Genomic DNA, 21,933 nt, shown 5'->3' with positions numbered 1-21,933 from the left:
AAGGCCATAAAGCATTTAGGATGACAGTCTGCTAGGTTTATTTATTTTTTTTAGTATTATGCCAATTGTGTTTTCTTTGTTTCAGGTTCCTTATCTGATATTACTCTGATATTTATCTTTTTTACAGGACAGGTAGGCATTTGTATTGGGCATGGAATAACATCTAACATGCTGCTGTACTCTTGTATTGCTCTTTCTGGCTTATGCAGCTGCTGCTTTTTTGAATTGAGGCACATAGGTGGTGCAGTCCATAGAAATCTTCTACCTACTGTATACAGTAACTGTCATGCAGGTGAAGATAAGTAGGGAGAATTGTCTTAGTATTCATATGAAAATGGTGATGAGTAATATCCGTTAAGAAACTATGTCTTGTAAAATTTAGTTGGTCTTTGAAAATAAATAAGAATGGGAAACTTCTTTAATTGAATTGTGATTTTTGACTTTTTTGCTCTCGTTGACTAGGAGAAAAGAAATGGGTCGCTCCAATTCTAGATCACATTCTTCAAGATCAAAGTCTAGATCACAGTCTAGTTCTCGATCAAGATCAAGATCGCATTCTAGAAAGAAGAGATACAGGTGAATTACTGTGTTTTAATTCTTTTAATAATGATAATCAGCTAATATTCATGGAGTGCTTACTACGTTTAGACACAATGCTAAACTCATTTATTCTCAACCCTGTAAAGTGAATCTCTTCTACTTTCATTTTAGAATTGGAGAGATTGAGAATTGTTCAAGTTGCAAGCTAGTAAATGGCAGTGCTTAGGTTTGATTTCAGTTAGCGTGACTTCAGATCTCAGATTCTTACACTGTGCATGTATGGTGAATTTCTTTAAATTTATAACATTAAAAGGTAAATTGGATAATGTGAGAATTATTTGACAGTAAGCCATCTTTTGTATTATTTTATAGTTTCTCATTGTTTCTGATTCTGATGTCTCAGTATTATGTATGAAATTAGCCAGTAGTATTTCATTGATGAATATTCTTCTATGCCATTAAATATTCTTTTACTCTAAGTGCCTGTATAGCTTTACTATAATTTGTTAGTATGTCCTGTTGGTGGATATTTTCCTGTTTTCTGTGCCTTCGTTCCTAAGGCGTTTATCCTCTCAATATTTATCTTAGAAGTGAGACTTTCTTCATTAAAAACAGTAAACTTTTGTATAAATGAGAGGTTTTGTTTTTCAAATGTACATTTTTGGTTTTGACTATTGACATGTTACGTTCAACCATAAGTGTTTAGAGTGGTAGAATGGAATAGTTTATTTTTCTTGCATTGATATTTATTTCATTTTTAGTTCTAGGTCTCGTTCCAGGACATACTCAAGATCTCGTAGTAGAGATCGTATTTATTCTAGAGATTATCGCCGAGATTACAGAAATAATAGAGGAATGAGACGACCTTATGGGTACAGAGGAAGGGGCAGAGGGTATTATCAAGGAGGAGGAGGTAGATATCATCGAGGTGGTTATAGACCTGTCTGGAATAGAAGACACTCTAGGAGTCCTAGACGAGGTCGTTCACGTTCCAGGAGTCCAAAAAGAAGATCCGTTTCTTCTCAAAGATCCCGAAGCAGATCTCGCCGGTCATACAGATCTTCTAGGTCTCCAAGATCATCCTCTTCTCGTTCTTCATCCCCATATAGCAAATCTCCTGTCTCTAAAAGACGAGGGTCTCAGGAAAAACAAACCAAAAAAGCTGAAGGGGAGCCCCAAGAAGAGAGTCCTTTGAAAAGTAAATCACAGGAGGAGCCGAAAGATACATTTGAACATGACCCATCTGAATCTATTGATGAGTTTAACAAATCATCAGCCACATCTGGTGATATTTGGCCTGGCCTCTCAGCTTATGATAATAGTCCTAGATCACCTCATAGTCCTTCACCGATTGCTACACCACCTAGTCAGAGTTCATCTTGCTCTGATGCCCCCATGCTCAGTACAGTCCACTCTGCAAAAAACACCCCCTCTCAGCATTCACATTCCATTCAGCATAGTCCTGAAAGGTCTGGGTCTGGTTCTGTTGGAAATGGATCTAGTCGGTACAGTCCTTCTCAGAATAGTCCAATTCATCATATCCCTTCACGAAGAAGCCCTGCAAAGACAATCACACCACAGAATGCTCCAAGAGATGAGGCTAGGGGACGTTCTTCATTTTATCCTGATGGTGGAGATCAGGAAACTGCAAAGACAGGAAAATTCTTAAAAAGGTAAGCATTAAAGTATTTAGATGATAATATTAATACATTTGTTCTTTGAATTCTATTTGGATTTATAAGACTTAAAATTGTACTGTGATGTGTAGTTAGCTGTTTTCACTCACAACTTTATAATTCAAGTTGTTTATACTACATCTGGTTAACTTTGGAAATTGTTTTAATAGAAGCTAATTTATATTTTTCTTTTTAATTCTATTTGTTTTCAGTCAGTCCAGAATTAAGAATGTAAACAAGAAATTGAGTAGCATAAAGCGTAACTGATGGTTAATATGTAAGATCTGAGATGAATTTTGTGTTAGAGCATTGAAAGCTTACTTTGTTTTCTTCATTATAATGTAACTTATATAAATAATGTAGTTATAGTACATGTTTTTACTTGTGTGGTATTAATACATGCAGCTGCCAATTCTTAGTAAAACTATCCGACCATAGAAAAGATAATGGTATTTCTTATTCTAGTAATGTTTGAAACATACTTTGTTTAAATTCTGATTTCAAGCATTGCTAAAGAGTTGCTAAAAAACTCAGTGAAAATTGGTTGCTAATGTAGTTTGATTGACTCTTGAGTGAGAAAATAGAACAGGCAGGCTATTTATGGGATAGTGCTGTACAAACTAGAATTAAATTTCTTGTTGAATTGATACAGTTTGTACTTAGTATTGCCAGGAATCATTTTCTGCAGCAAAGTATATATGAAATAGTTTTGTGATTCAATTAGAATATTAAATATTAACTAATTTAAGTTCACTTTTGTGAACTCATTTCTTTTGGTAGGTAAGTGTTACAGTCTGAAATTTTGAGTATAATTATAAGTAGAATTCTGATAAGTATACTGTTTATTAGTGGTTTTTAGCCTTAAAAATTAAACTGTTGCATGTTATAGAAGTTCTGGATAATCGGATTTGTTAGTGCAGAATTGTGGTCTATGACTAGAACAGGTTTTTGGGAAAGGCTTTACTTTTTAAACTTCAGGAGGTCTAATATGTAAATTTATTTAAAAACTCAGTACATAAGTGCTATATAGATGCTTTTAATGTTCTTTTAAAGTGGAATCTGAAGAAAGCACTTTTCAGTAAGGTTTTTTTTCTCTTTATTACTGGTCCTGTGATATTGGGCAGATCTCGCCGGTCATATAGATCTTCATACATATAAGTATGCAAGTGATCCGCAGTGAATGCAATCCAGAGTTACCATCCTCTTCTCTGCTTATTCACAGGTTCACAGATGAAGAGTCTAGAGTATTCCTGCTTGATAGGGGTAATACCAGGGATAAAGAGGCTCCAAAGGAGAAAGGATCAGAGAAAGGGAGGGCAGAGGGAGAATGGGAAGACCAGGAAGCGCTAGATTACTTTAGTGATAAAGAGTCTGGAAAACAAAAATTTAATGATTCAGAAGGGGATGACACAGAGGAGACAGAGGATTATAGACAGTTCAGGAAGTCAGTCCTTGCAGATCAGGGTAAAAATTTTGCTACTACATCTCACCGGAATACTGAGGAGGAAGGACCCAAGTACAAGTCCAAAGTTTCATTGAAAGGCAATAGAGAAAGTGATGGATTTAGAGAAGAAAAAAATTATAAACTTAAAGAGACTGGCTACGTAGTGGAAAGGCCTAGCACTGCAAAAGATAAGCACAAGGAAGACGACAAAAGTTCTGAGAGAATAACAGTAAAGAAAGAAACTCAGTCACCTGAGCAGGTAAAGTCTGAAAAGCTCAAAGACCTCTTTGATTACAGTCCCCCTCTACACAAGAATCTGGATGCACGAGAAAAGTCTACCTTCAGAGAGGAGAGCCCACTTAGGATCAAAATGATAGCCAGTGATTCTCATCGTCCTGAAGTCAAACTCAAAATGGCACCTGTTCCTCTTGATGATTCTAACAGGTAATTCCACATTGATGCCCAGGAAATAATCTGTGGTGATTTAGTTAATATTCTAATTAATTATCTTATTTTCTGAACATACTCCCATTTCATATTCAAACCAATGGTATATTTTGTTTGTTGTGTGTGTGTTTGTTACCGATATGCTCCAGACCTGCTTCCTTGACTAAAGACAGGCTACTTGCTAGTACACTTGTCCATTCTGTCAAGAAGGAACAAGAATTCCGATCCATCTTTGACCACATTAAGTTGCCACAGGCCAGCAAAAGCACTTCAGAATCTTTTATTCAACACATTGTGTCCTTGGTTCATCATGTTAAAGGTATGTTTACTATTGTGAATAAAATATTTCTTGTAAATTAAAATGAACAGTTAGGCTTTAATTAATGTACTCTAGGGCTATCAAGTTTACATAGACACCATTAGAAATTTGGAAGAATAGTTTTGTGAAAGAGTGATCAGTCTTGCTAGGATTAAGACCCATGTGGAGATATTTGATAAAAAGTGATTGAAATACCAAATAGAAGTTGAAACACATTCTGAAAAGCTATATCATGATAAAACTGATGAAGATTTATTTAACAGGAAGTCTTCTTGAAATGTGTCATTGTACTTGAAGGGCAGAATGCTTACAGATGATTTTTCTTTGCATGCATAGGATTTATAATGCACTCTTGCATAGATTTATAACAAAGTGAGGTCATATTGTTACTGAATATTATTAAGAATTTCTTTTCAATTTTTAAAGAAACGAAACCAGCAGAAAAGCAGTATTGATTTTCTATCTATATTTTTGTTACTTAATTGGTTTTAATACTTAGCTTTTTTAAATGATAAGCTGGAAAAGAATTATTGGAATTTTTTAAGGAAAAAAAGTTTAAGAAATTTAGAAATGTGTTAGACGAGTAGTGAATTGATGAATAGTTACTAATTAGGATGATAGTTATATTTCTTTAAGTCCTGAAGATTATAAGGGTGTTCACTTCAGTTAAAGTAATGATGCTCAATTTTCACCAGTATGTAATTCAAAGTTACTAATAATTTTCAAAGGTTTTAGGGTGTGACTTTTTGGGCAATTAGGTTGTTTTGTTTTTGTTATTTTCTTTCTGTGTTTAAAAGGCAACTTACTGTGAAATAGGTTCTTACCCAGGAAGCTACATGGTTGTTGGTCTTAAAAGCCATTTTTTTAAACAAGTTTTGTCTTTTTATATGAGAATAATTCGTTGTAATAGCTGAAACTTGTTCCTAGCAAATGCTTTATGCAGTTGATGTGTCAAGATAGTGAATAGTGAATGAATTTCTTTTTGACTGTAATTATTTAAACATGGTAACAAGGGTTTTGTTATTTGGCTATAACTAGGTTTGTGAGCCAGTTTATGACCATATTGTGGTACATAAAATATGAAACATTAACATTTTTTCTTTTTTTACCTTTTTTTGACCTGTCTCCACATTTTACAATTTATTGCTGAATTTTGAGATCAGGTTTTGATAAAATTTTTTCTTTTTCTTTTTCATTTTCTTTTTTTTGTTTTTTGTTTTTTGTTTTTTTTTTTAAAGAACTGTAGTTATGTTTCATTATTGGTATTGTACAACCGATCTGAACAGCTCTTTCTTACTTTAGAGCTGAAAATGCCCAGTGATGTTTTCTTTTTCATTGTAACTAGGTCCTGGAATATGTTTTGAAATGGCAAAATCCATGTTTCAAAGTAAAATAGCTGTTGAAAGATACAGGCAAAGTTGAATCTTCTGTCTTCCTGGCAAAAATGGCATAAAAACTGAGTTGCTAGCTCAAATTCCTGGGTTTCATGGAATTATGATTGAGGCACTACCCTTGTAGTGGCCGTTTCAAGTTTTAATGATTGGTTATGAGACATGTGCTGGATATTGGGCGGTAAGTTGACACAGATGTATGTTGACCTGTTAAGCAGATAGCTTGCTTCATAATGTAACATTTCATGACTTTATACGTCTTTCTATTTTACATTTACAGCATATCTTGAATGGTTTAAAAAGTAGTATTGATATTACTAATTTTAAATTTGAAAGAAGGACAAGAGAACAATAGCAAATATGTCGGGTTTGCCAAGATGCCAGATTTTTGGAGTAATTAGTGTTAATTGATTTGAAGAATATTTTTTGAATTGAAATGGTACTATTCATTTTTTTCTTAAATCCATTTTTTGTTGTCAACGTAGTACTTGATGAAATAATTTTACTAGTGTACTAAAACCAACTGTGTAGTTATTTCAGTATTTTTTGTTTTCTGCAAATGATTACTTGAAGTAACCTCATTGGTTCATATTGGCAAGGTATAAGGACGTCCACTTACTGTTCCTTTTTGTTCTGTTTGAGGAAGTAGTTCATTATTGAAATTAAGTTCGAGATTCTCAGTTTTAATCTGTTTATTGTTCTTGGATTGTATGTAGTATTGATAGTGCTCTCTGAGGAACTTTGTATCCGTTACCTGTTGAGGTACAAAAAGTTAAAAGGGACAGAGTAGGAGTTCTTTGTAACACTTGATTCTCTTCTGCTAGGTTTCTTGAGTATTTTTATTTTCTTTTCACCTGCCAAATGCCCTTCTGTCACAAGTGAAAATCTTTCTTGAAGTAAAGATAACTAATCGGGCAGTATTTCTCCTAAATCAACAGAGCAATACTTCAAATCAGCTGCAGTGACCCTAAACGAGAGGTTCACTTCGTATCAGAAAGCCACCGAAGAACATAGTACCAGGCAAAAGAGCCCTGAGATACACAGGTATGTGCACTGTTGTATGGGTGTATAAAAAATGTTTTGATAGACACCGTTTAAACAATATCATAATGGAACTGTGCTATCATCATGATGATAAAATGAACTTTGGTTTTATTTCTGATTTGTACCTTGAATAAGTGTATTTCCAGCCTTGAAAAGTTTGTAATTTACTGTTTCTTTTTAATTTTCAGTTCACTTGGTTTAAACAGGTTCTTACAACTTACAGTACTCTTAATCACTCCCCAGTAAGGAATTCAGTAGATACCACATTTGTTTTTTTGGGAGGAAGTTGGATGCCTAGAGTAGCCCTTTATTTAATTTACTTCCAATAAGTTTGTAATATAAAATGCTTGGTAACAGGTAGAACTGTTTTTCATAAGAAGAGCATGAATGTTAAAAGTCAGGCAGTTATGTTCGTATACTGGTTCTGTAACTTCATTGCATTGTGATGAACAAGTTAATTTCTGAACATTAGTTTTTTCCATCTACCAAATAAGGACAACAGTGCCTCTTTTGCAGGGTGGTGGTGACAGTTAGTATTGGTTATAAAGTATCTAGTGCTTAGTCATAGTAGGTAGGGTTTTGGTGGTGACTGCTGAAGAAGCTCTGAGAAGTTGGCAACGGATACTAGCTTAAAAAAGGCAAGGAAAGGCACAGCATAAAACTGAAGATCCACTGATTATATAAAAATATTGGAGATATTTAGGAACAAATAACCCAGTTCATGTGTTCATTGAAGATATGGAGGTATAATTGTATGAAGGTTGACACTTAGGATGATAATATTCAATTTAATCAAAACATGGGTTTTTTTAATGATTAATTTGTTTTAAAACTTCAGACTTTATATGTAAAAATACTGAAGCATTTTTAATTTATTTTTAATGGATATAGTCTTTATTTCTTAATTATTCGGAATTAGATTAATAATGTTACAATGCTAAGGTTTATTTGGGAGAGAAATAACTGTCTAGTTATTTCCTTTATTAAAATGAACAGTTCTGAGGAATTTTTTGAACCATAAAGTTAATGTGACTACAAATAGACTTTATTTTACATTAAGGAGAATTGACATCTCTCCAAGTGCCCTGAGGAAGCATACTCGTTTAGCAGGGGAAGAGAGAGTTTTTAAAGAAGAAAATCAAAAGGTATGTTTTGAATGGACATTTTTTTAATGTTAAGTTCAACTCAGTTAATGATATTGTATAATTAAGTATAGTTTGCATAGACAAAATGTTTGCAGAGGTCATCTATTTTTAACTTGTAAATAAATGCATTTACAGTTGTGTATATACTGTTCCTTCCTAAAAGAAATTAAGCTGACACTATACTATGTATTCAAGTAAAACCAAAAGTAATTTTTAAAAATGATAAAAGGAAGAAATTCATTCCAAGCAAAGGGTAAAGAATCAAGTGTTAGATAAAGGAAAATGAGAAAAACAACGATAAGAAATTATAGTAGGGTTTTTCTATAAAGTTTTGGGGTTAAATAGATGAGCCAGAATAAATATTCCTTGATTTATGTATGCCTAAATTAGTATTTCTAGGTTTTTCACAGCAAGAACAAGAAGTAATCCCCATGCTACTGGGCATTTTTGATCTGGACTAAGAAATAAACATTCTAAGAACAGATTTACAAATGAACATTTGGAATAAAAACTCACTATTGGAATTTTTGTGGGTTGGGGAAGAATGCTTTTAAACTTGAGAGAAGAACCTGTGAATGTTGGGGGAGGGAGGTCTGTGAGAATTGAATGCGTTTGTTAAGGGGACTCTTGATACATTCTGATGATTTGAAATGGGTGTTTTCTAGGTAGATTAGTCCATATGGCAGGCCTTATGAGTGTAGTAGAAATGTAGGGACAAATAGCAACTGTCCATTGTAATGAAAAGGTTAGGGGACTTGGAAATGCTTCTTGGTTCCAATTTTGGCTGTAGCCAAGTATTTCTGTGATACGTGGAAGATAATTAGCCTCTTGGACATTTGGTTTTCTAATCAGAAAAATGAGACTACATGTGTTTTGCAGAGCTAAATAGTTGAGGTATTAGGAAAACATCAGCACTTTCATTTCCAGAAGCTGTTATTAATAGTTGTATTATACAAATAATAGGGCATCCTCTTAACTTACTAGATGTGAAATTTAAAGCTTAAAAGAAGGTGGTCTCTTTGTATGGGGCATACTGATCTTGGAAAAACTGATTCTGAGAGCTGAATACTAACCTTGGCTTTACTTTCAATGTCTTGGGTTCAGTGTTGGTTAATTTTGTTTTGCCAACAGTTTAGTCTATCCTTGTGCTCTGACAGAGTGAGTATCTTGTTTCTTTCCTCATTACTCACCAGATTTTCATCTGGAGGAGAGAAAATAGTGATTACTTATGGATGGACAAGAGGATATGACATTGCTTTTTATCCTTCTTACGATCTGAATGAATAATTAATAAATATATGTTATTATTTAATGTGTATATAGTTTTGGAGTTTATAAAGTAGTTTTACTTAAATTATCTTGTTACTTGTGGGCTTGATAATACCTAAGTGAAAAAGGAAGGTTTTTGCTCTTGATTAGATTTTCTTTGTTACCCAGGGAGCAAATAGGTGAGTAGTTGATATCATTTGGAGATATACTTCCAGTTTTATGAATGCTTATGAATATCATAGCTAGATTTCCCAGAATAAGTACTTCTTATTGTTGAATACTAGCAAGGATGTCCACATTGCTTAGCATCTTACTGATGTATAATTTTTCTTCATTCCTAGATGCCTCTTTCCATCTTCCTAAATTATATAGTATTTGAAAAAGCAATGGAACAAGAAGGAGGTGAATTGTGACCCAGTTAAACTAATGTCCGTTGCAATACCTGAATTGAGAAAGGGCAGTATATGGCCCAAGATACTGAGTACAGGATTGGGAATAATCTCTTTCTGGCTTTGTTTCTACCCTTATTCAACCTTACTTGGTTTTATTAATCGTACTCCACTTGCATGTTATGGAAATTACAGTTCTTCCTTTTGAAGTGGTTTTTATTGGGTTGGTCAACTTATTGGGAAGAGCTTGATAATAATGAGGCTTAAATAATGAGAACCGTTACTTTAGGATCCCATAACTTTATAGGTAGAAGGCTATACCACAATTACAGACAGAGTATAATCTCTATCATTTAAAAAGAAACCCTGTGAAAAGGATGAGTGATGACAATGAGGATGTGCTGAGTGGAAAAATAATTATGTCATTCTACTGTACAGAGTTTATTATGGATTGCTTTGAACAAAAACCGATGACATTTTCAAGATAATTAGCTTTTCATAACTTCCCTAGTCCTGTTGCACTGTGTATACAAATGTTTAGTCAAAACAACCAGGCATATTTTTTAACAAAAACTAAAACTAAGTGTGGAAGTAGTATGTTATGGTCTACTCTTCTCTGATACTAAAATGCCAATTTAGAAACTGGCATAAAATTTGGCTATATATATTTTTTTCTTCTATCTCTCCTGAAATCTGTATTTTACATTTGTCTTTTATAGGGAGATAAAAAATTAAGGTGTGATTCTGCTGATCTTCGGCATGACATTGATCGTCGGAGAAAAGAAAGAAGTAAAGAACGGGGGGATTCCAAGGGCTCCAGGGAATCCAGTGGATCAAGAAAGCAGGAAAAAACTCCAAAAGATTACAAGGAATACAAATCTTACAAAGATGACAGGTAATTGTTAAAACTGTGTGAGTTAGGTTTTAGCTTCTAATTAGCCTTTAATAATTGTCAGCTTAATTGCTTTCAATTTTGACTGTGTAATCGAATGTTTAAATTTAAACAATTAAAATTATTTGTTTTACAGCAAAAATGTATTTGTCTTTTACACGGCTTATGGTGGATGAGGACAAAAACTTTGGAATAGCAAGCTAACACTGAAAAAAAAAATGACAAATTAATGTGTCCTATTATCCAGGCTACATCAGGAGGTTGGACTTCAATGCAGTGCATTTCTAGAAACAGTTTGTGTAAGAACTTTGGTTCGTTATGCTTGATTCCGCACTTTTTCAACTCATAACACCCAGAGTACAAGAATTTTAAACTGATATCTAGTGGTTTAACATGGGAGAGATGGGGGGGAGGAAGGACTAGTTTTTATGAAATAGCAATGTGTATTTATCTTTCAAAGTAATGTTTCCATGGATACTGTTAGCAGTGGTAAGAGTTATCGCAGGTATGACCTTTTCGGGTGTTGCATTAGAACCATATAAAATTGATCATCATAGAGTCAAATAAATAGTAGGAATACTCAATATCATAGATAATCGTTTTCTTGCTGTTCATTAGGTAAATGGTGGATTTTACTCGTGTTTTTTTAATTTATGACTGGTATTTGTATGTCATATGCTTTTGATTTCTATAATGGAGTTATGGCCCAAACCATGCCATCTGTTCTCACCCAGGGTGTACAGACTGCAGTCATTTTGAAACTTGGCCTTAAGAACATTCTTACTTTTTCCTACTCTTCTTTTCCTTGCCTTAAAATAACAACAACAAAAAAGTTAAAAATATTGAAGAACTGAACCTTATTCTTGAAGTTTCCAGACTGCTAGTTTTTAACTGGCAGGCCATATCATGTTTTTCAGTAGTTATGTAAAAAAACAAACAAACAAACAAAAAAAAACTGAAGGAGAATGGAAACAGACTGTGTCAAAGTTTAACACCCAATCATTTTAGTTATGTAATAATTTTAATAGGGGTTAGTTTGTGTTTTTTTTTTGACTTAAAAAATATCCCTTTTATTATAAGATTCAACAGGGTCTTTATCTTTTTTAAAGTAGCACATATTTTTTTGTTTTCTTTCTTTATTTTGCAGTAAACATAAAAGTAGAGAGCAAGATCATTCTCGATCTTCATCCTCTTCAGCATCGCCTTCTTCTCCCAGTTCTCGAGAAGAAAAGGAGAGTAAGAAGGAAAGAGAAGAAGAATTTAAAACTCACCATGAACTGAAAGAATACTCAGGCTTTGGAGGAGTTAGCCGACCACGAGGAACCTTTGTAAGTAGTAGAAGTACCTTTGATTGATGGTAGGACTTTACTTTAGAGCACTGTGCATAAGGAAAGTTAAAAATACATGATTTAGACATTGTTGTGAGTCATTACTCCTACATTCAGAATTAGTCTTGGAAAGTGAAATGGTTTTTGATAATAACTTCATTAAGATATGCCATTTAAGGGTTGGGAGGAGGGGCTGGAGCTGGGATGATGCTTTCTTTGTATACAGAGTAAATAATAAGTGTTTATCTAATTTAAAAAAAATTTATATATGTATATAAATTAGATACTTTTTTAAACTTTGGAATCAATATCTACATAGTGCATAAAGACCCAAGAGTTAAGTAAAGTTATTGAGATCTAGTTCTTTAATCACTTAGTTTTTGAGAAGATACCTTAAAACATTAAAAAAAAAAACCTAATCTCTGTATTACAACTATTTTTATTTTGCCTATTTTGCCTTCCAGTCCTTGCTTATATGCGTATAATCAGAGAAATCGTATAATTTTCTTTTTATTCTACATAGCCTACACATTATCCCCATATTTGCATAAATATGTTGTAATTATTAATGACTTCATAGTAGTGCATTTTCTTGACTCTTCAATTTCTATATTCAGATTCCTACTGTAAGCGAGTATCCAGTCAATTATTAGTAGGGTTCATTAATTAGATCATTTAGGAAAGAGAAGAGCTTTGCTTATATGGTGATAGGTGTAGTTGAACACTTGGGACTCCTATGATAATTCAAAGAATTAGATAACTCTTTTGGCTAGTAAAAGGGAAAAGAACCAACTCTATTATTTAAAAGTACTAGTTCAGGCCATGAAAGTGCAGTCAGTATGCTAATACTTAGATTGACTGCATTTTTTCTTAACCTTTTTAACTTGCAGTGGGCAGAATTTTTTGCCTATAATATAAAATAGTCACCCTTTCTATCCTCAGTGGCTATGAAATTGAGATTTAGGAAGGAAATTAGGAAATATGTTTTTTGTTACTGCAGTAAAATTAGAGTTTGCATGTAACTAAATACCTTTTGATTGCATTACTAAACAACTTTGTTAATGTTAATCAGTTTCGAATTAGAGGCAGAGGAAGAGCCAGAGGAGTTTTTGCTGGGACAAATACTGGTCCAAACAACTCAAATACTACTTTTCAAAAGAGACCGAAGGAAGAGGAATGGGATCCAGAATATACCCCAAAGAGCAAGAAGTACTTCTTGGTGGGTGTTAGAAATCTGTGTTTATTTGGTTTGCATTAATTTTCAAAGCATACTGGGTGAATACATTTGAGTACAGGTATCCACTACTATGGGAAGTTTTCACCATAATGCAGAAAATCTTTTAAAAATTCATTACCCAGATGATTGGAAGTTTTGAAAATGTGGGTCCCTTTGGTCCTGTTTATACTTCATTGATAGCACCTATAGGCTGATCAGGGTAAATTTAAAATGTACCTGATTTGATAGCCACATTCAGAGAAGAACATTAACATATGTTTCATATCTGTCTATAAGACAATGACAGTTACAGAAACTTCTCATTAAGATTTACCTTCCATCATCACAGCTGTCTGTTTAAATGAAAGACAAAGAGAAGAATTCTTTCACAGTACACATAATTAAGGATCTCAGGGAGGTTGTTTACTTCCATTGGAATAAAAGGAAGATGAAAATTTACATGTGGAAAAGTTGCTAGCTACACTAATGTGGTGCTTCTTTGTGATACAGTTCCTTCTGAAGTAGTTTTCTAAGGGATGGAACCTAGAGGAGGTGGGTCCTGAAAGAGTTTCTAGGTAATGATGGAAATTTTCTGCAGTTTGACATGGGAGAAAAGAGTCCAACATTATAGACACTTTAGAAAATACCAAAACTATTACCAGAAACATTTATTTTTATCATAGCTTTTCAAAGAAGTCATGTTTCAGAGACTAGTTCTGAAGATTAGTTGTTTTGCAGAAGCAAGGAGGAAAGTAATACTAGATTTATAGAATCGTGTTTTTTATTTGGCTTTTTATGAATACACCTGAATACCCACAACTTACCTGCTGAGAGGAGAGAGCTATATGCTGAAGTAGATCTGTATTGTTTGAAGAATGGCAATCAAAAATTTATTATTATTATTTTTTAAGATTTATTTATTTGACAGAGACACAGCGAGAGAGGGAACACAAGCAGGGGGGAGTGGGAGAGGAAGAAGCAGGCTTCCCGCTGAGCAGGGAGCCCGATGCGGGGCTCGATCCCAGGACCCTGGGATCATGACCTGAGCCGAAGGCAGACACTTAACGATTGAGCCACCCAGGCACCCCCCAAAAATTAGTTCTATTTGACTCTCTTGGGTACTTTAAGACCAAGGTCTGAAAAAATTTTTAAAGTGTATTATGCATAAAGTTTACTCAATAAATGCTCTAAGGGGAAATTTAAGCTTGTTTAAATTGAATGAGTTGACCATGTGCACAGGGAAAGGCATTTTATTCAGTTACAGGAAAGCTTAAAAGATCTTTTTGATTTAAGAATTTATATATTCACAGACTGCTGTTTATGCTAGGAACTGTGAATGCAAAAACAAATACTGTATGATTTCAGTTCTTGGCTGGAATAAATATGGAAACAAATGTTCTAAATACATGTGATGGATTTCCTCCAAAGCAGGAAATGGAGGATTATTTCAAAGGAGAGAGTGATTAGGAGAGCCTTCAGAGAGGAACTGGGCTTGAATCTGAAGCTTAAAAGATAGGCAGGTGTACTGTAGATTGAAGGAGTGAAACATCTTGAGATAGAACTCTATGACTAGATGGTTGATGTAAGTTTGGTAAGATTAAGAAAAAGCAGGAGCCAAGTTGTGGAAGGCCATAATATCCTAATAAATTTGGATTTTAACCAGAGTTTAGAAAAACAATGTTTGTACAGACAGATCTGAGAGTTACTGAGTGTCGGAACTAAGGGGTTAGATATTAGAAAAGTTAAGAGTAACATTTATGAGGTCTTACTCAGGGACCCTGTATGTGGTTGGGTGTTGGTAGTGAGATGAGGGGATCTCTCTCTAAGATTGGGGATACAGGGGAAAGAATCCAATTTGAGGAGAAAAGTTCTGTTCTTGAAGTGCCTGGGAGAAACGAAGTGCAGATGTGCAATGGGTTGTTGATAAGGCAGATCTATAGAGAGAAAAAAAATCTAGGAGCCATCATTTTACAGGACACAAAGCCAGATCACCCAGTCGGGAGAGATTAAAAGGCCACCCTGTCAAAGTTAGGGTGAGGAGTGAGTGATAGTAAAATTGCCGTATTGTTCATTTAAAAAAAAAAAAAAATGCCAGAGAAGGAGACCAAATGTTAAAGGTTAGAAAGTTAAGAGGGAAGTGAGAGGTGAACAAGTAGATGGTAATTATTTAATATTTTGAATGTTTTACAAATAATTTAGGCCAGACCTTCATTTTTCTCTGGCATTCTTTCAGAATCTGGTGGTGTAATTTTTATCTTAAATTGAGACATAACATTGTAGTTTGGCATTTAGGCGGTAATTTTACTGATTAGAGGAAGAATGTGTGTTACTTTAAGAATTTAGCAACTTATAAGTAGCAGTAACATTTTATATGTTCCTATTCGGGCCTATATTTTAAAACCTTCATTTCTATGTAAAACATGCATTTGTCGGAGACTGATGTTCACTAGAAGTAAAATTAAAATGTTAATATATTTTTCTTACAAATCTATTGCCACAGTTAATTATTTTGGTTCTTAATTAATGAACCATTGAAATGACAGCTCTGGTTTTTACACGGATATTTAAATTTGATTTTGCTTTTGCAAAGATACTTTATAGACTGCTACCGCTGAGAATAGAAATATATTTAGAAGAGATGAGGTTGAAAAGTTAACAGGTATGTTCCCTTAGGTTCTTTCAGAATAATTGACAAACATGGAACTTTTGATATTAATGAAACGTTAATATTTAGTAGTAATAATAACAGTGTAACATGTATTGAGCATATGTACTGTGCTACGTAGGAGCCTTCCTAAGGCGCCTAATAAGAAATAAACTTATTTCATGCTTATAAAAAATCATTTTGAGATGAGTCCTTTATCCCACTTCTATAATGGGGTACAGAGGTTGAGCACTTGACCAAAGTTACATGCCTAGTAGAACAGGACTCTGAATTTGAACCCATGCCTTGGGCCCAAGAGCCAGGGTTCTGAAAGCACCCTACCATTCTTTCTCCAGTATTGAGTAATATTAACATTTGTTGCATTCTGTTCTGAAACTTCTCATCTCTAATCTTGGATTTATGCAAAGGTATGGTAGTGTTTCCAATAATAAGTACTCCAGAGTCTATCTTAGAATCTGAAATTCTATGGAGGGGTGAGTATGTGAAGAGTTGGAGCAAGTGGGAAAGTACTGAAGTGGACAGGTTCTCAGTGTTGATGTTGTCTTCTGAGGAAGAGAAAAATCCCTGGTGGGGAAAGGGCCTTAAGGTAGGAGGTTTGATCAGTTAAATTTTTGAAACTTGTTCATTTTGTGGAGAAGAGATAAGAGGATTCAGAAGGTCTTTTTTTTTTTTGAGATTATTGATTTGAGAAAGAGAGGGCACTCGGGTTCTGGGAGGGGCAGAGGGAGCAGGAGAGAGAATCTTGATCAGATTTCCCTGCTGAGCGCAGAGCCAGATGCAGGGCTCCCTCTGCAGGGAGTCAGATGCCTAACGGACTGAGCCACCCAGGCGCCTCCAGAAGGTCTTGTTCTGATATGGCCACCTGTGTTTATGTGTTTTGTGCATTACAAAAATCTCACTTCTCTGACCATTTATCATGTGAAGTAATTTTTAAAAATTGTAGTAGGACTAAAATCTTGGAAGTTAGAACTTGAGGATTAAGGGTTAGTATGCGTAGCATGAGAATGTTACTTAGCTGCCAGATACCCTCTGACAAATACAGTGTAGTCTAGCTGCTGTTTAATTTATACAGTTTCAGATCATTGGTTATTTAAAGGTAAAGGCTGGTTTAACTCTAGTGTCTGGCTTTGCCTCTGCTTTTTCTATTTCTGTAACTATTAGCTGCCTTATGGTAATCATTTACTGCCACCAAGATACTGGAAAATGTATTCTGTGGGTGATGGGCCTAAAGAGTAGTGGAAAGGACTAGTTTTGTGGCCTTGGGCAAGTAACTCAGTTTCTCTGTGCCTCAGTTTCTTATCTAAAGCAGGATTAGTAACAGTATAGGGTTCTTTGAGGATGAGATGAGTAAATACGTGGAAAGTGCTCAGAATAGTGTCTTACCCTTATTAATATTATTACCACTGTTTGAGTGCTTGCTTGTCATAACTGGGCTGGGTGCTTTTTACACCTCATCTGTGTTCCTTCACAGCTATCTCCCATTTTTAAAATGAGCAAGTAAAGTCACACAGCCTCTGTTGAGATTTAAACCCATGCCTCTGACTCCAAAACCGTTTGCTATTTCCCACAAATGCATAGAATACTGTGTAAACGCCAGGAACAAACACAAACTCTAGAGTTGTTTGTGCTAATATCAAAAGGGAGCCTGAAATTATGTAGTTGTGTGGGTATGATTTTGAGTGGCAGAGTATTTTAAAATATTTTATTTCAGGTTTCTATTAAGCTTTCTGATATTCTGAAATCTACACTTTTGACAGTTCCTAAATTCATTCTTTATGGAGTCCTGCACACCACTATTTAGTCACTTCTCATCGGTTTGGTAAAGATAGATTATTGGAAATTGGTAGCTGCTCTTTTGCATGGTGTGTTACTTGTGTAACTGAGCTTTGCAATTCATGCCGGGAGGGTGCTCTGTATTACCTGAAAACGCACAAAGGCACATTGTGTTTTGCAAAGGTGCTAATATCACGTAATACTTAAGAAAAAGATTTAGTGACTTCTGGACAGCTGGTCAAGTATTCTATAGGTTATACAACATTGTTTGCATTATACCTGTTGTCTCAGTAAGGGGCATTATTTTGCTTTATTTTCCATTTTTTATAGGTGACAAACTTGAGAGTTTGGTGGGCAGCAATTAATTAAATTACATTACAGGAGAACTTTGGCTTTTTGTTTTGTATTTTGGGATGTAATACTCATCTACTCATTCACAAAGTAAAGTGCTTTTCAAGTTTGCAGGTTGTTTTAATTGAACAATTTGTAATTTGAGGAATATCTGTATTTGGATATAGTTAATGAAAAATTAAGGTTAAAATAATAACTAATTAAAAGTAATAAAAAGCTATAGTACTTCGTATTGGTGAAGAAGAAATAAGTTGAGGTATTACTCTAGGGACCACGTGGTCATAATTTGGCATGTGAAATTCTCTAGCGTAGATGATTGATGTGTAAGATACATTGAATTTTAAATCTCAGTAGGATTTTAAAATCTGTTCCTATATGTAAGGTATAATTTATAGCACTTATTTTATTTAACAAATTTTATAGTGTTGTAATAATATTTTTATGGCTTTTTAATATCTTTATGACTGGCAATTTTTTGGGAAAATTATTGGTTACTTTATCTCATTTACATGCAGCATATTAGCCAGTGGACTTAGATTGAAATAATGGAGAGCAAAAAAGTCAAAATTTTGGAAGTTGGCAGTAATTTAGCAGTTGAAATTCTCCAAAAAATTGGACAGCTCTCAATGCTTGGGTTATAAGCAGTAAGATATAATTATTTGCTTTCACAATGGAAAATATTTTTGCCGAAAACTTCAGTGTTACTGGCTTTGTTTTAATGTGTTTTAGAACATTACCAATCTTACATACTCTAATCTTCAGAAGATGTATACCATGACTTATAATTTGGGGATATGATCATTTTCCTTATAAGAAAGACATTTTAGTGATGATTGTTTTTAACCTCTCTGTAGCATGATGACAGAGATGATGGTGTGGATTATTGGGCCAAAAGAGGAAGAGGTCGTGGTACTTTTCAACGTGGCAGAGGGCGCTTTAACTTCAAAAAATCAGGTAGCAGTCCAAAATGGACTCATGACAAATACCAAGGGGACGGGATTGTTGAAGATGAAGAAGAGACCATGGAAAATAATGAAGAAAAGAAGGACAGACGCAAAGAAGAAAAGGTAGAAAATTTCAGCTTGTTAAATGTGATTCTGATACATTTTTCTTCAGTTTTGGTGGGCCAATTAGTTAATTATTTCATTTTTAGAGACAGTGATTATTATGGATCATTTTCACTCTCCACATTTTTGCTAATCTTTTTTCTCTCTTTTTTTTTTAGGAATAGTAAATCTGAAGTGAGATTGCAACAGAGAGCAGAACTTGCACCCACCATTTTTTACCTGATTTTTGTTTTCAAATAAGAATGTAAGCATTTTACTTAAATTTTACTGTTTGCAAGTAGTCAATAGAAATTTTGTTTTAAGTCTTCAAATACCTTGAAAAATAGTAGACTGTATGTTGAAAATTGTACCGAAATAAAGTAGAAAATTGTTACGTACCATATTTGTAACTATCAACTTTTAAAAAATACTTTTACTGTTTTTGTTACATGCATTGTAATTCGCTTTGTCTATAAGATATGGTCAAGTACAGCTCTGTGAAAGTTCTGATTCTCTTCCTTCCCTGTTTGTTAATGTTTATTCTGAAGTAAACGTTAGCTCTACATACAAATCCCCGAACAGAAGTTGTTTATAGAGACCACACTAATTATTTTAACCGTATACATCTGTTTAACATTCTCCTTAATTCACAAACTACATTGTAGGGTGACTAATTTTTGAGGTGTACCACAGAAAAGGTTTTTACTTTGGTAAACTAAGCTAGTTAACATGTCAGCAGATGTTTAAGAGGAAAAAAAAGCTTTACCAATAGCTAAAAAGTACAAGCTATTTAAAAGATCCAAAAGTATGAGGTTTTTTTCTTTTTTTTTTTTTTAACTGAAAGCAAACAGTGGCCTACAAAAACTATTAGGATCCTTTACTTTTTGGGCTCAAAAAAAGTTCTCTTTCTATTCTTATTTGAAAGTTTGAGTCATGGTCTTAGATATCAGCTAATTTTTTTGAGAGAGGAACTGGTCTGTAGTAATACAAATAAAAAATCCATTCCTACCAAATGTATTACTTTTAAAAAAATAAAACAGAATAAAACCTGTAATCTTGGTCTTGGTATGGAAGAGGATTACGCTGCAGAATAACTTGATACATTAGAAAGATGTACCTGATTTCATATCTTACATATTTATTTGAGCTTCTGGACAGCTGAAACATTAGTTTGTAGTCTAACCATAAGGAAAAATAGGCAAACAAAACATACTGTTCATTAGTAGTATTTTAAGTAATTTGTTTTTCAATAAAAAGTTTTGACAGGAAGTTTGTTGCAGCATTGTCTAACTTGGTTTTACTTTTTTCCCTATAAAATGGCTTTCTTTTTCTTCCCAAGGGTTCTATTCTTCAGGTAGATAATCTTTCAGATGTGAATTACCTTTATGTTTATGCTGATAGCTCTTAAGATGAAAATCCGAAATAGTAAATTTCAGTGTTTGTCTGCTCTATGAGCATATATAAAAGTAGTCAAATTTCATTTGTTAATTCAGCAACCAAATTAGTTGTATATGTTTGCATTAAAAGGAGGTAATGCTTATTCTTTTAGTGTAAACTTTCAGAGATCTTAAGTACATGGATCTTTCGTCCTCACTTGATGATTTGCAGTGCTCCTAGCACCTTGATTGCAGCCAGGGGCATTTGCTAAGAACTGTAAGAGGGAAAAATATGAAAAAAAAAAACCTCAATATATGTGATGTGTATGGCCCTGGGATCTTTAGTATTGCATGATTTCTCCTATCTTGTCTTTTCTGAAATTGTTACAGAGCAGAGGAAATACTGTTAAAGCAAGTTTGTTATTGCATTAATCAGGACACAGCTAATTTCTTCTAGTCAGAATAATAATTACATGCTAAAGCAACATGGATTTAATCTTCAACACAGTTCTCGAGAATTTTCACAACCATTTTATTTTATACAAATAAATTTAGCTTTTATTTTAACAGTTACTATTTAGTTAGATACTGAATCTCTGTGCATGACTATAAATGTGCAGTTTTGTTTTTCCACTTAAGACAATAGAATGGGAATTTGCTGAGAAATTATTTAATAGGGAGTGGGAATAAAGCTCCCTAGGTCCTATCAGCAAGTTATATTTTAAATGCAAATGCATTGCTTTAACCCAAATAGATACCTGATTTGGTTGCTTTTATTCTATTAAAATTCAGGAAAGGATTATACCAGAATTTAGTAGGAAGGGTGATAGAACTCTGCAATAGGATTCCATTGTGGATGTTACCTGTTTCAGAGCCAAGCATATGAAAGCCTGTGTTGTGTTTTTTTAAGCCACAATTTAAGTCCACACTTTACAACATACTATAAAGCTGAATGGTTCCTCTTGGTAAGGAATTTTGTTAACAAATGCCAGAAAATAATAACTCTTTGATACCTACATTAACAGACTTCCTTTTGCCTAGAGAAGGAAAATAAAAGTGAACCAAAGGATATTTCCAGAAAGGATTAAGAAAGCTGTTTAAGAAGGCCATGACTCAGTCCTTAGGTGTGTATACCTTTCAACATCCTAGGAATTTTAATATAAAATAGCAAAATATGTTTTTCCAATTGCATCCAACTTTAAGGAATTACTATTTGTTCCTTTTGTCACAGTTAAAATCAAGTGTTGGGAATTAAATTATAATTTGAGTAAAAATATTACCCAATACGAATGAATGTAGATGGCTAAACGATTCTTACTCAGTGTGATGTATATTGCAACAGGGACCCTTGTAAATTGTCATATGCCAATAAAATGTCATTAAGTGGTAATAGCCGTTGTTTGTTTACCTGATTTTGGAGACTTTTCTGTGTCTGTTCTATACAACTGATTTCTATGGCCTATTTATAGAGTTTAGAATACCAGCTCCTCTGTTGGTAAAATTACTGGTATGTTGTGGCTTTTGGGGGGCTGATAATACTTTATAAAACTCCTTAAATCCCATTTACTGTTTTTTTGTTTTCCCTGGGAAAATGGGAAATTTTATAGTGGATAATTCCGCTG

The 21,933-nt window shown here is 33.9% G+C and overlaps 1 protein-coding gene across 5 annotated transcripts; it reads left to right on the top strand.

Moving 5' to 3' along the window:
- Window positions 1-462: 462 nt before the first annotated feature.
- On the top strand, window positions 463-21,701 carry BCLAF1 (BCL2 associated transcription factor 1). 5 transcript variants are annotated; one of them, XM_081829060.1, is made up of 11 exons: window positions 463-576; window positions 1,308-2,213; window positions 3,439-4,104; window positions 4,257-4,426; window positions 6,756-6,861; window positions 7,922-8,006; window positions 10,384-10,559; window positions 11,704-11,884; window positions 12,957-13,103; window positions 18,744-18,956; window positions 19,115-21,701. In XM_081829060.1, the coding sequence occupies exons 1-11, from the start codon at window positions 473-475 to the stop codon at window positions 19,118-19,120; spliced, it is 2,760 nt and encodes a 919-aa protein (XP_081685186.1). In that variant the 5' UTR covers window positions 463-472; the 3' UTR covers window positions 19,121-21,701. The 5 variants fall into 5 exon arrangements, 4 of the variants coding, with proteins under 4 accessions (XP_081685186.1, XP_081685185.1, XP_081685188.1 ...); XM_081829059.1 differs by having other exon boundaries at window positions 1,302-2,213; XM_081829062.1 differs by lacking the exon at window positions 12,957-13,103.
- The last annotated feature ends 232 nt before the right edge of the window (window positions 21,702-21,933 follow it).

The sequence above is a fragment of the Leptonychotes weddellii genome, chromosome 8 (assembly GCF_054177405.1).
Source record: "Leptonychotes weddellii isolate Sample4059 chromosome 8, ASM5417740v2, whole genome shotgun sequence".
In the NCBI taxonomy this organism is placed as follows: Eukaryota; Metazoa; Chordata; class Mammalia; order Carnivora; family Phocidae; genus Leptonychotes; species Leptonychotes weddellii.
Note: the sequence above shows the minus strand (reverse complement) of the source record. Positions and strands in the feature narration are given on the sequence as shown.